Source organism: Asterias rubens, chromosome 4, assembly GCF_902459465.1.
Source record: "Asterias rubens chromosome 4, eAstRub1.3, whole genome shotgun sequence".
Classification (NCBI taxonomy): Eukaryota; Metazoa; Echinodermata; class Asteroidea; order Forcipulatida; family Asteriidae; genus Asterias; species Asterias rubens.
The window spans coordinates 18,367,773-18,381,215 of record NC_047065.1 but is presented as its reverse complement, the minus strand read 5'-3'; the positions used below and the strand labels follow the sequence as shown (position 1 = coordinate 18,381,215).

General features: G+C 39.7%; 1 protein-coding gene across 1 annotated transcript in view; it reads right to left on the bottom strand.

Annotated features, from left to right (window-relative positions):
- Nucleotide 1: 1 nt before the first annotated feature.
- LOC117289149 (probable G-protein coupled receptor 158) overlaps nucleotides 2-13,443 on the bottom strand; it is a 31,749-nt gene continuing 18,307 nt past the window's right edge. The window contains exons 5-11 of the mRNA XM_033770144.1: nucleotides 13,028-13,096; nucleotides 12,010-12,119; nucleotides 9,985-10,199; nucleotides 9,015-9,159; nucleotides 4,411-4,519; nucleotides 3,143-3,304; nucleotides 2-2,742 (exon numbers count right to left, since the gene is read on the bottom strand). Of these exons, the coding sequence (XP_033626035.1) occupies nucleotides 1,684-2,742; nucleotides 3,143-3,304; nucleotides 4,411-4,519; nucleotides 9,015-9,159; nucleotides 9,985-10,199; nucleotides 12,010-12,119; nucleotides 13,028-13,096 (1,869 nt within the window). The 3' untranslated portion in view covers nucleotides 2-1,683. The remainder of the gene's footprint in view (nucleotides 2,743-3,142; nucleotides 3,305-4,410; nucleotides 4,520-9,014; nucleotides 9,160-9,984; nucleotides 10,200-12,009; nucleotides 12,120-13,027; nucleotides 13,097-13,443) is intronic.

Sequence of the window (13,443 nt, the reverse complement as noted above, 5' to 3'; positions counted from 1 at the left end):
AATTTTCCTGTTATCATACTGAAAACACATGACACCAGGATAGCATAACAATGTGCTCATCATGAGTGTATTCACAGATAAGCCAGAACATAAGGCGGTTATCTTTGATTTGTTTTGTTTTCATTTTCATATGTAAGCACCGGATAATAGAACGCCTTTTCTTGTGTTTATGGTGAGCAGCGCTATGAAATGGAAATGGCACAGTAAGCACAACATTGGCTGTTTGAAATTTGGTCCGGTTCTACTATGTCATTTTATGTGATACAGAAGCCAGCCAGGCGACGTGGCGTCTATCGTCTGCTCTTTCTTGTTCTACGTCGGCTACGTAGTCAAAACTGCGTTTGATAACAACCGCCCTCTCTTGTTTGCATCTCCACACGTGGCGTGGGGTATAGACTGGTCCCCTTATAAGACAGGTACTTTTCAGAACTAGTGATTTCATTGGCTACATTGATGCCATTGGATACAAGCGTGCAGCAGTGATGTAAGCTTTACACATCATTTTGTTTTGATGAGTCTGAGGTGATGTTGATGCAGATTACAAACATTTCCGGACCAATCATGCAAAACAATGGAAAGCTAACTTCCTGTCGTCTGCATGCATGTGTATAGTACATAAGGAGGTGAATGAGTTGAGTGCGTATCTCCTTGTAAAATGAATATATAGGTGAAAGGTGGTTATGGATGGGGATTGACCTATGGGTCAGCGGCCACTCTCTGGTTCACGAGCCTCGAAGTGTGACGTCAGATAATCTGGCTACGCGTGGGGTTGAGGTTGTAAGTGATTTGTCTATTGCATTACTTTAATGACGTCGTTGTCGTGCTTTGAGTGGTGCTGGTTTTTATTAGAAATTGTGTCCGAGTCTCGTGATCTTCATTTGCATAATAGTGAATATTCATGTCATTTTGAGAAACCATTGTAGTAGTCATAGTTTGTGCAAAAGTTGCTTTGTTGTCCCGACTTGCATATCATACTACAGTATTACCAAATTGTTGGGAATTGCTTTGCGCACTTTGTCTAAGTTACTTCGTTTGTCAGCAATACATTTCGGAGAAAATAATTATGTCGATCTACAACTGTTTTTCAATAAAATACAAAACCTTTTAAAGTTGCATAATTTTATTTTGTTGAAAAGTTACCAAAATTAATAATAATGTTGATTATAATATTTTGATATTCGTCCATTGTCGTCGTCGTGATTGTTGTCAGCGTCGTGTTCGTAATCCTGAAAGGCATGTAGGTTTATATTGAAATCAATCTTATTCTGTGTAAGTATCTCGTGACTAGGTGCATTACCCTCAGCAGATATAACACCAAGTGTAACACCATCAGCAGATGTTACATCAGGTGTTACACCATCAACAGATGTAACACCAAGTGTAACACCATCAGCAGATGTTACATCAGGTGTAACATCATCAGCAGATGTAAAAACAGGTGTAAAACCATCAGCAGAAATAACACCAGGTGTAACATCATCATCAGAAATAACACCAGGTGTAACACCATCAAACAGGCAGAGCGGGACTTCGATCTTCTGATGAAAACTTCTTACTGATTTAAAATCTCTCTAGGACAGATCCTTTTTTTTAGCTTGTGCCAAAATGTGAAACTCTCAATATTATCCCTTTCTCGTCCTGTTTTGTAGAGCGCTTTGATCTTGTTTTTTTAACAAAGACGCTTTATGAAAACATATTGTTATTGTTATCAGCTGTAACACCATCAGCAGGTGTAACACCAAGTCTTACATCATCGAGATGTGCAACACCAGGTGGAACATCATCAACAGTCATAACACTAAGTGTAACACAATCAGAAGGCGTAACACCAGATATAACAACATCAGCAGGTGTAACACCAAGTCTAACATCACCAACAGATGTAATAGTTGGTGTAACACCATCTGCAGATGTATCACCGGGTTTAGCATCATCAACATATGTATCAACGGGTGTAACACTATCAGCTGGTGTAACACTATCAGCTGGTGTAACACTATCAGCGGGTGTTACACTATCAGCGGGTGTAACACCAAGTGTAACATAATTATCATGTGTCACAACAAGTGTCACAGCATCAACATGTGTAACACCATGCGTAACACAATTATCAGATGTGGCACCATGTACAACATAATCAGCATTTACAACACCCGGCGTAACATCATCCTTTTTTGCAACGCCAGGTGTGACACCATCATCAGATGTAGCACCAGGCGTAACATTATCCACATTTGTAATACCAGGCGTAACATCACCATCACGTGTAATACCAGGCGTAACATCATCCACATTTGTAATACCAGGGGTAACACCATCATCAGATGTAACACCATGTGTAACACCATCAGTTTTTGTAACACCAGGTGTAACATTATCAAGATGTGCAAAACCAGGTGTATCAACAGATGTAACACCGGGTGAAACACCACCAGTAAATGTAACAACAGGTGTAACGCCATCAACAGATGTAACATCGGGTGAAACACCACCAGTAGATGTAACAACAGGTGTAACGCCATCTGGAGGTGTAACACTAAGTGTAACAGTACCACGTGTAATTCCTGATGGCCCTGGACACTCCTCTTCCCCCCTCAAGGCCCTCTGCTTCTCTTTCTCAAGACGCAGTTTATGTTCTTTCACGAGGCTTAAAATAGACGTCTTCACCGATACTTCATCATCACGGAGCGTCATTGCCTCTTTGATTGAGTTAAGAACTTGTTCCATTCTCGTCACTTCGGCCTTTAGGAAAGAGATATTTAATATAATTATTAAAAATTGTATTTTGTGGGTAACATTTTCAAAACGTGACATTAAGAACATTGAAGCCTAGAGAGCAGAAAACGTATCATGTTCTTTTTTTAAATTGTCTTCGTTTGCCCCTTTTATACTTCGTGGCTAGATCAATCATTCTGGGTCACATGCACTCCAATGTTGACTTGTGTTCAACTCCTACAAACATTCGCTGCGAAAACAGCCCTGTGGCATCACAAATCGCTTCACAGTCGCAGTCGCAGGCCACATAGCCTTCCAAAGTCTCCCATTATTAAACAACCTCGTACTCGGGGTTTTAATGACACACTAATGGCTCTTATCAGTTTAAAAAACCGACATATCAGAATAAAGAGCGATCGAAACTCACTTTAACGTCAGGGTTTGTGTAGCAGAAATCAATAGTTGGTGATATTGAATCCAATGTGGTCAGCCCTGTCGACGCACTCTGCCCACCTCGTGCCTTTCTGTCTTTTGACTTCATTTCAAATTGAGAACCCCCGGTCTCCTTGAAATGCACCACGTGGTATATCTAGGGTCGAAGGAATTATGACACTTATTGAGTGCGAGGTCACATAAAATCAAACTTCACAAAATATCTGACAGGCTTTTTAATCATGTTGTCAGCCCTGAGATTCACCTTAAAGGACAAAAACAAGAAATCTGTTCGATTTTAATTATCAATATCTCGCCACAAGGCCGGGACTGGCGCATTCCATTATTCTGAAGAGGTTGGAGGTAATATATCTAATTCATCTTTTTATTACATCCACGACTTGAATGTGGCTGCTACACAAGAGTAGTTTAAAGCGGCACAATGCCTTAAAATTTTGTTAAATGGTGCTATTCGCATTTAGCCTTATCCTTTATATTATTGTTCAATAACTAAAACATCTCAAGTGTGTTGAGATAACCTCTGGAATTCGAATATTATACAATTAACTAGCGGATCATTGGGTCCACAGTGTTTATGAGTAAAAACATTTGGTGCTTCATCGTGGTATGTGCGTCACAGGTCTAAAAAAGGGCCTACCAAGGAATATTACAAGAAATAGTTACAATTTTCTTTTAAAAAATATCCTTCCAACCAAACATTGTGCGAATATCTCCGGAGGTTCGGCACAGTATACACTCTAAAAACTAAGAGTTGAATCCAACACTTGCATGAGTTCGGTGAGTGACTACTCTTTGAAAGTGTTGAATCCATCATTCTATATGTTAAATCCAGCATTTTAAAGCATTCAGTCAACAATTTAACTGCCAGTTTAACGTTTAAAAAGCCGATCCAACAATTCCAAGGAATATTTTTTAGAAATGTTTAAATAACACTTAAATTGTTGAATTGCCCCTTTTTGCGTTGGATAGAAAATTTTAAATGCTAGATTTAACAAATAAAACGCTGGATCCAACTCTTTCAAAGTGTAAACATTTTATACTTACAAACGCCATTTATTAAAAACACAAAACACCCAACCCGAAGACCACATGACCCTTTGCAATTCTCAAAAAGAAGGTTAATAACCATAAACTTCATATTTGTTTTTATAAATGTGATATTCTGGGAGAAAAAGTTAAACTCTCAATTTTCCTTGCTGAAGTGACCCAACCAACCCCAATAGCCTCAGTAATATTACTGACCTTTGACCCATACAATAAGGCAACCATGATTGTAACAGTAAGGTGTACACGGCAAACTTCAACCAATAACTCTTTGTCGGCTGCAAGCTCCTCTATCGACTCCAAAATACTGCAACCAATAAAACACAAATTTGAACAGTTTCATGGGGTCATGACTCGCGACAAATACAGAATATTATAACACCCTAATATTTTATTTTTGTGTCTCCCCTTACCAGTCGCTTTTGACCGTGGCTCTACAAAGCTTAGCTAACACGAAGACCTTGACAAATAGCTTATTCATGCTTCGATTTAAACCCATTAGGGAAAGCGCCCACATGTAATGGTCAGTTTATCTACAGTGCAGTCCCCAGTGCAAACCATAACTGGTAGTAACTCATTTACAAGAGTTCAGCGTCCTCAGTCTAACTGCAATAACAGTTGTATTTTGTTTTTCAGTTACGCATGTCTATACATCTCAGCAGAGTTTAAGCACTCTTTACAACTCGGTATTTTGGACATTGGTGCCTTCTGGTTCAACTAGGAATAAACACAGTACAGTATCGCTAAAAGAAAATCACAGTAAATGTAATAAGTATTGACAAGCTTTTTTAGCGTGACAAGTTCGTACCGGACCTTGAAACATTGTGTCTTTCGTACACCATTTGTAAACGCCAACCTGTCTAATAAAAATGTGTGCAATCAAGTTATATTTACTTTTAAAGGCAGTGGGCACTATTGGTAATTACTCCAAATAATTATAAGCATAAAACCTTACTTGGTAATGAGGTCTCGAAATCAAGCATCTGAAAGCACACAACTTCGTGTGACTAGGGTGTTTTTTTTTCGTTCATAGTTATCTCGAAACATCGACGACCAATTGAGCTGAAATGTTCACAGGTTGGTTATTTTATGCCTATGGTGAGATACACCAAGTGAGAAGACTGGTCTTTGACAATTACCAATAGTGTCCAGTGTCTTTAAACTTAGTCGCGGAAATGGGTTAATGAAATAACGCGTAAAGTGTTCCCTCACATTAGTGGTCTGAGCAACTTCACATTCGTATGTTTTCATTGCAGGCGTTTTTAACGCCACGTAGTAAAATCCCCCGATTTCACGAAGCGCTGCGACGCGTCGCAAGTACAAGTTGCGACCGGTTACACGTCGTAAGTTGCGATGCGTATAAATCGATTTCATCAAAGTTACGATGCGTTGGATACGTCGCAAGTTCCTTGACAACGAGGAAGAACACGTCGTAAGTTGTCGTCGTAAGAATGCTATGTTTCATTTGTTTACGCACAAAATGCATGAAAGGACATAACAATTACCACACGTACTTTCCGTGAACCAATCGGGAAGACACTAGACAACAAATGGAAATTTACCCCCCCCCCCCCCCCCAAAAAAAAAAGGACGGGTAAAAGAAAAGAAAACAAACACACGCATAACAAACGAACACACACAAACTAAAACAACTAAACAAATAAATAATTATAAACCAAAAAACAAAACAAAAACCTAAACAACTAGTCCGAAACGGTTGAGTGTCTGCCATCTTGAATGAACTATAATACACGACTGTTTCATGACCAAGTTGTACACAACATAAAACAGCCGCAGAACTTTAGCAGTTCATCGTCGTCCAAAGGGTTGTTTTTATTAAGAGTGAAAATAGTTTGTGTTGCGACTCGTCGCGCTTACGACGTGTTTGGTGAACGATGCGTCGCTACTTGCGATGAGTTTCGTGAAATCGGGGGGCTGGGTTGATCAGGCATGCAAGTTTCACAGGGTGTTGTATCATCCGGTTTGCTTTGTACTGAAGCGAAGTGCCACCATGCCTGCTAGTCGTATAATAAAATAATAATTATTTTTATATACAACAAATCAACGAAAGTGTTTAAAATCCAAAATAAGGTTCATTCGCAAATTGTTTCAATATGTGAACAACGTCAGAAACTTGAATCTGATCAGGGTTTCCAAAAAGGCCTATGTTTGTGTCGAGGATGACTTTTGCCAGATGACATCTTTAGCTGTATGGTAAATTGCAGTTTGTACAGGTCAGGATTCAAACTTGCGTCTGCGGCTTAGGGATACAATTGTTGCTAAGGGTGTTGCTTAGGACGTCCGTGTTTCATCACATGATGGCAAGCGGTCCAAGGCACAGCCGTAGCCGCTAATTCGATAGAACATTTTTTTGTACGAGTTGTCAATTTGATTAAAACATCTACTGCAGCTCGATGTTTTTGTTCCATTTCCCTAAAGCTTTCATTTCAGGATTAAAAATAAAAGGTCACGCATCAGGAGAAGATAAAGGGAAGATTTGCTGCCTTTTGTCATCTTCTTCTTGTGAATTGTTAAGAGTTTCGAGCGCTTGTGCGGAGTTTCTAATTAAGTCACCGATGTGACCTTGAATGGTTAATGGAACAATATTTTATGGGTTTATGTCACACCGTTACTACACTTAAATTGTTCACAAGATGCTTTGTGTATCAATCCTAATGGAACAGTCCGTCTTACTTTACATGATCTAGACCCTTAAAAGCATCCCGGTAAATCTACTTTGAATTGTTAAACTTTCCTGGCCTTGGAGATTTAAATTGCGATTGCTGCATCACTCAACAAGCAATCGCTGGATAAATAAATATGGGGGATCAGAGTTTTTATTTTATTTTTTATTATCCTGAAATTTAGTAGAATTTTTATTTCGCTTCAACGTAAATAACAGAGTTTTGTGCGTCACTGTTTACCGTTTGGGCCATGGTTAAGCCCGGTTCGTACTTCCTGCGAATGCGAATGCGAAGCGAATCTTGACGTCACAAATTCGCAACGAACAATTCGCAGCAGTTGAACTCTCCTCTACTCCCTTGCGAATAATTGCTGCAAAAGGAGGGTGTGACGTCAAATTCACGTCAAATTCGCTTCGCATTCGCATTCGCAGGAAGTATGAACCGGGCTATAGTCAGTGTCCTAACCTCGGCTTTTGTTTAAAAAAAGCAGAAGAATTGATTGCCCTTCCACTGATGTGCACTGGGTAATGTAAACTCAGTAGGGGGGATACAGTCCCGAGTTCGATGAAAACAGCCCAGGCAGATCACTCGGGTAGAATTCAATATGTATAGCGCATAGTTTCTCGAAACTTGTTATGTCAATTTATTTAAGAAATGTGGTTTTCGTATGATTTTTTCTTTCTAATAAACATATGAATGTGACATTTGAATAAAAGTGATTAAATTTTCCCTGATAATTGTGCCAGTTCCTGACGCTAGTTTTACTCGTTGACGTAGATTTAAAAATTAAGTCAAAAACATTGGCTTTTTAATTTAAATGACATGGTTTCTCGACTGCAATGTTTGGATTGAGATTTAGGAACAAATAGGACGAGTTGATGAGCAAGATGGGTAGACTGATTGGATGCAGAAAGCTCAGGTCAGTGAGGCAAACATAAAAGCAGATAGATGGACAAGAATTTAAAGAAATTGCATAGACGAAAGAAGCGCAGAGTAGAGCGCAACTTAGTTCGGCGAAGCAGAGAGATTTGATTCTATATTATTTAACAGATCGACCTTAATTTGCATCGGGGTTAAATAATATTAATTTTGGTTTTACCCAAACAGCGATGTTTGTTAGCACTGTATACTCAGTACTTTCCCGAACTCTAAGAAATCAACCTGTAAACTACCGGGTGGGACTCGAACCCACAACCTTTGCAATTTTAGAGAAGTGACCACGACCTTTGCAAATCTAGAGAAGTGACCACGACCGTTGCAATTTTAGAGAAGTGACCACGACCTTTGCAAATCTAGAGAAGTGACCACGACCGTTGCAAATCTAGAGAAGTGACCACGACCGTTGCAAATCTAGAGAAGTGACCACGACCGTTGCAAATCTAGAGAAGTGACCACGACCGTTGCAAATCTAGAGAAGTGACCACGACCGTTGCAAATCTAGAGAAGTGACCACGACCGTTGCAAATCTAGAGAAGTGACCACGACCGTTGCAAATCTAGAGAAGTGACCACGACCGTTGCAAATCTAGAGAAGTGACCACGACCGTTGCAAATCTAGAGAAGTGACCACGACCGTTGCAAATCTAGAGAAGTGACCACCACCGTTGCAAATCTAGAGAAGTGACCACGACCGTTGCAAATCTAGAGAAGTGACCACCACCGTTGCAAATCTAGAGAAGTGACCACGACCGTTGCAAATCTAGAGAAGTGACCACGACCGTTGCAAATCTAGAGAAGTGACCACGACCGTTGCAAATCTAGAGAAGTGACCACGACCGTTGCAAATCTAGAGAAGTGACCACCACCGTTGCAAATCTAGAGAAGTGACCACGAACGTTGCAAATCTAGAGAAGTGACCACGACCGTTGCAAATCTAGAGAAGTGACCACGACCGTTGCAAATCTAGAGAAGTGACCACGACCGTTGCAAATCTAGAGAAGTGACCACGACCGTTGCAAATCTAGAGAAGTGACAACGACCGTTCCAAATCTAGAGAAGTGACCACGACCGTTGCAAATCTAGAGAAGTGCCCTATACACTGCTCCAGAATTGAAAAAAACAAAAACTAATCGGTGTAAAAGGATAAAACCAAAATAAATATCATTTTGATTTTACTTACACTGTTTTCATTAGGATGCTGAAGATCGCCATTAATGTTTCGTTGTATATACAAATACTGATGAATTGACTCTCGTTGAAGGCAGACGGTGCTTTCCGCACTTTCACACACAGATAAATGCCCCATGACAAGAGCAGAAGCGTAACTAGATTAGGAAATTAAAATGATTATTAATAATTATAAGAAGAAGAAGAACAAGATGTGGAGAAGGAGAAACAAGATAAAAATTGTAGGAAGAGGAAGAGATGGATGAAAAGAGCAGAAGGTTGAAGATGAGGAATGAGAAACGAAGGGAGAGGAAGGAGGAGAAGAAAAAGAGGAAAGATGGAGGAAGTGTACAGTTATAAGATGAAGAAAAAAGAACTAGAGGATGAGCAGGAGGAGCAAGGTGAACAGGAAGATGAAGGAAGAGGAAGAAGATGGGGAAGAATAACAAGAAGGAGGAGAAGAAGAGGAAAATGGGAGGAAGGGGAAGGGTAAGAGGAAGAAGAAAAGAGGGGGATGATGATGAGGAGGAAGTGGAACAGGAAGATAAATACAAAGGGGAAAGAAAATAGGAAGATGATAAGAGAGAGAGGGGGGGGGACAACAACAAACAGTCAAAACCTAATTTGAAAAAATATGAATGTAATAAAACAAATTACGTCTGGTTCAGGTAAATTACTAGTTCATTTCTTTTCAACTATTTGGTAATGAGACGATTTACTATGTGTTGCAGCCTGAACTTGCTAAGTGCTTTTTAGGGCCTACACAATAACCAGGGAACTCATTTTAATCAGATAAACTAAAATGTAGATGTAATTAATAATTGATTTTTAGTAATTCAATAATTTGTCTCAAAGTGATGTCATTAATGGATCAATAACCTAATTCACATTATTATTTAATTTATTGCAACAGCAACTCTCTTGTATTCCAAAGTGTTTGAGAGCATGGTATACAAATAAATCCCATGAACTATTTTACTCACTTCCTTCACCGATGTAACTCCAAAGTGTTATTGTACATATCTCATATTTCATCTTGGCTGATGTTTCTCGAATCTCTAGTGTAGGTTGCTCAACGATGGTTCCGACGGTCAGGAATATAACCATCAATAAGACTAGTATTGCTATACGGACGTAGAGTCTGGTGTCCTTTATACGGACAGGCTTGGCGCTCCGGACAGTAAACACTACGGTGATTCTGTTAAAAGGGACGATACGCATTATTCGGTAAATATTAAAATAATTAATGGCCATAATTGTTACAGCAAAAAAAAGAAACATCACACCAAACTCGTTCTCACTACGTTCTGAGAAATGTAGTCTGGGTGCAAGACGTTGCTATCCACATAACACACTCAACTATCGCGAGACCCTAAACCCTCCTCGCCGCACACATGAGGCGTACTGTGGTAACTATCGTCTTTAAACAAGACTACATTGTCAGAACGGAGTGAGAACGAGTTCGGTTCGTTGGGGGTGGGGGGGGGGGGTGGAAATATTTGGCGAGAAACACGGTCGCTATTGATGACGTATGACAATTTTCAGAAAAAAATTCCTTTCAACAAAGGAAAGTGGTTTTAAAGAGAGAGATTCAAAAGTATTTACATCTGAGAAAAGTTTCTGTATGATGAGGGCCTGTCATAAACATTATAATGAAACAATAGCCAGAAGTCTCTTTTCCAGTAAGGTGTTCGCTGAAGCAACTCAATGAAATTGGTCCTATGATAAATTACTATTGTCAGCCGTGTTAGAAGGCCACGGGGCGGCAGATTTGATATCTCTATTACATACCTTTACACTATAATCAGAATCACTGATTAACGTACCAAAAATTTGACCTTTTCAGATAATTACTTTTTGTTATTCCTTTAAAATGAAAAATAGTCTAAGACCACAAGGCCGGACAGCCACGTGAAGGTGAGGGCTACACTTAACTGATTGGGCTATCAAGTTAATCATCTGTCACCAGGGGCACAATATGCCACCTACTCCTTGGGCTGAAACGGGGCTACCCCTAGCCTTTTATCAAACCCAACGCGACGGCGGCACCCCCGGATGTCAAGCCCGAAAAAAGACCAGCGAGAGCCGAAACCGTCTTTTTTTCTTTCGTGCATTACATGGGGCTGCCGCGTGCGCCTTGACTAAAGGCTAGGTTAAATAATAATAATAATAATACAGACATTTATATTGCGCAGTGATCTATATAAGTGAGTATACTACTGCGCATTACAAGGAATACAAAACATGCCGAGAAAAAAAATGTAAAAGACAAAAACAAACAGAGCAAAAATGAATTAAATGGGTGAAGTATTGCAAATGGGTTTTTAACTTAGATGTGAAGAAAACTGTCTAATGCAAGGAGGGATATTGTTCAAAAGATTTGGAGCGGCGTATACTTAGAAGTCTGGCTAGTAGAGCACAATGCACTATATTCCCAACATTGTACAAAGCCATTATGGTTAAGTGCCTTGCTCGTGGTTCATGAACGGGTTTCGAACCCACACTGCAGACAACACCGGAGCTCGGGTCCGGGAAACCTTGCTCTAGACCGCTGGGCACGACACACACATTGGCTATAAAATGGCCGTGCACCTACGGTGTTGATTACAGGTAGGACCACCGTTTACAAAAAGTAAATAAAAGTCTGTCCGAAGCCAATGAGGCTCATCAGACCGGTGTTTATATCCGATTCACTTGGCTTTAAAACGACTGGGAATTGTTGTATTCCCCCAGGACAGGATGGTTGTCCATCGCAAGTCATTACCCAGTTTCTACCGGTGCCCATTTGCACTCCTGGACGGAGAGAAGCATTTATAATCAAGTGCGATGCTCAAAGACACAAGTGTCGTCGCGACTTACCAGGACAGGATTCAAACCCTGTAGATAACAGCACTTGGGTCCACCACCCTACTAGACCGCTTGGCCACGACCCTGGAGCATGATATCGGCATGTTATCATCTCTCTTTTTTCATTATTATAAATAAAAAACAATCATAATAATAATTACCTCCATGTTTTAAACAGCAGGGCACCGTAAGATAAAGCAATACCGATATAGCGTATCCAAGGTTGTAGAATACAAGGCAAAGTGCCTGTAAACACTGCACGTAGAATAACCTGTTTAAGAAAAGAGGATAATTTAGTAGGTCAGGCATAGATTTTTGCAAAAGATGTTTTTGGACAAAGTCATCGAGTATCTGTCCATTGAACGTAAATAACCTTCGAACGGTAATTTTCAAATTTATAAAATTGCTTCTTATTTTTTTGTCTGAGTTTTTTTTTTAAAGGTAAATTCTACGAAGACCTTGCAGCTAAATATCTTTGCGACGACAAACTCTGACTGTTTGCCAAATTCAAAGCTTGTACCATCAAAGCCACAATCCCAGCACATCACATACCATTATTACAAACTCTTTCTCATGCATCTGAAAGCACACAATACCCTATACGACAAGGGTGTTTTCTTTCATTATTTCCATGCAACTTTATTGCCCAATTTAACCCAAACTTCCTTAAGTTTCGTATTTAATATTCATACGTGAGGATACTGGTTGACAACATACCAAAAGTATATCCCACCCTTAACTCAATAGACCCTTGCTTCTTCATCTTGGTCATGATTTACTCGTATCGAATGACAGTAATGAATGCTAATAATCATTTTGCAATTAGGAACCAGACTTGTTTGTTCTTCCACCCTCGGTTTGGTAGCATTGATATCAATGGGAGAAATTCAAGATGGCTGCATCGCGATAAAGGTGTAAAGGCGTATGTCAAATCATTGTTTAAATCATTGTTCGGTAATTAGAAGTGATAATTAAGGGCCATGCCATAATCACACAATTCGATCCGCTAATTTGAATTAATGTTTTCAATCAATTTAACCATATCACAATGCCGTAGGGGTACAGCTGTCTGCTTTGTACTCGTAACATTAATTACCATAGCAATTAAAACTCAATCCAAATGGTGACGTTCCTAACAGAAGATAATTGCTTCCAGTTGTGTGAGTTAATTATACAAACCTCTGAGTACATTATTGCTGAACCAAGTAGAAAAACATAAAGAAGACCTGGGCTTGCTGCTTTGAAAACCTGCATAAAGATGTGAATAAACAAAACTGAGATGTTTAAAAGTCACCTGGAGATAGATTTTTTTTCTTTCAAACATAAGAGTATATGCTCACGAACAATAAAACAATAAGTTGTTTGGGGGGCTGACTCCGCCTACCCCTTTTGTGACGTCAATCGAGGCAGACTTTGCCTGCAATGCGTATAGTAAACACACGTGCAAAGTACCTGACGTCCAAGTCGTGAGTTGGTACATTTCAAAAAGTGTTTTTCTGCATTCAGCAGCAATACACCTGGTCGGCATTGCCATTTTGAAACGTACAAACTCACGACTTGGTCCGTACATGTACTTTGCAATTGTGTTTACTCTA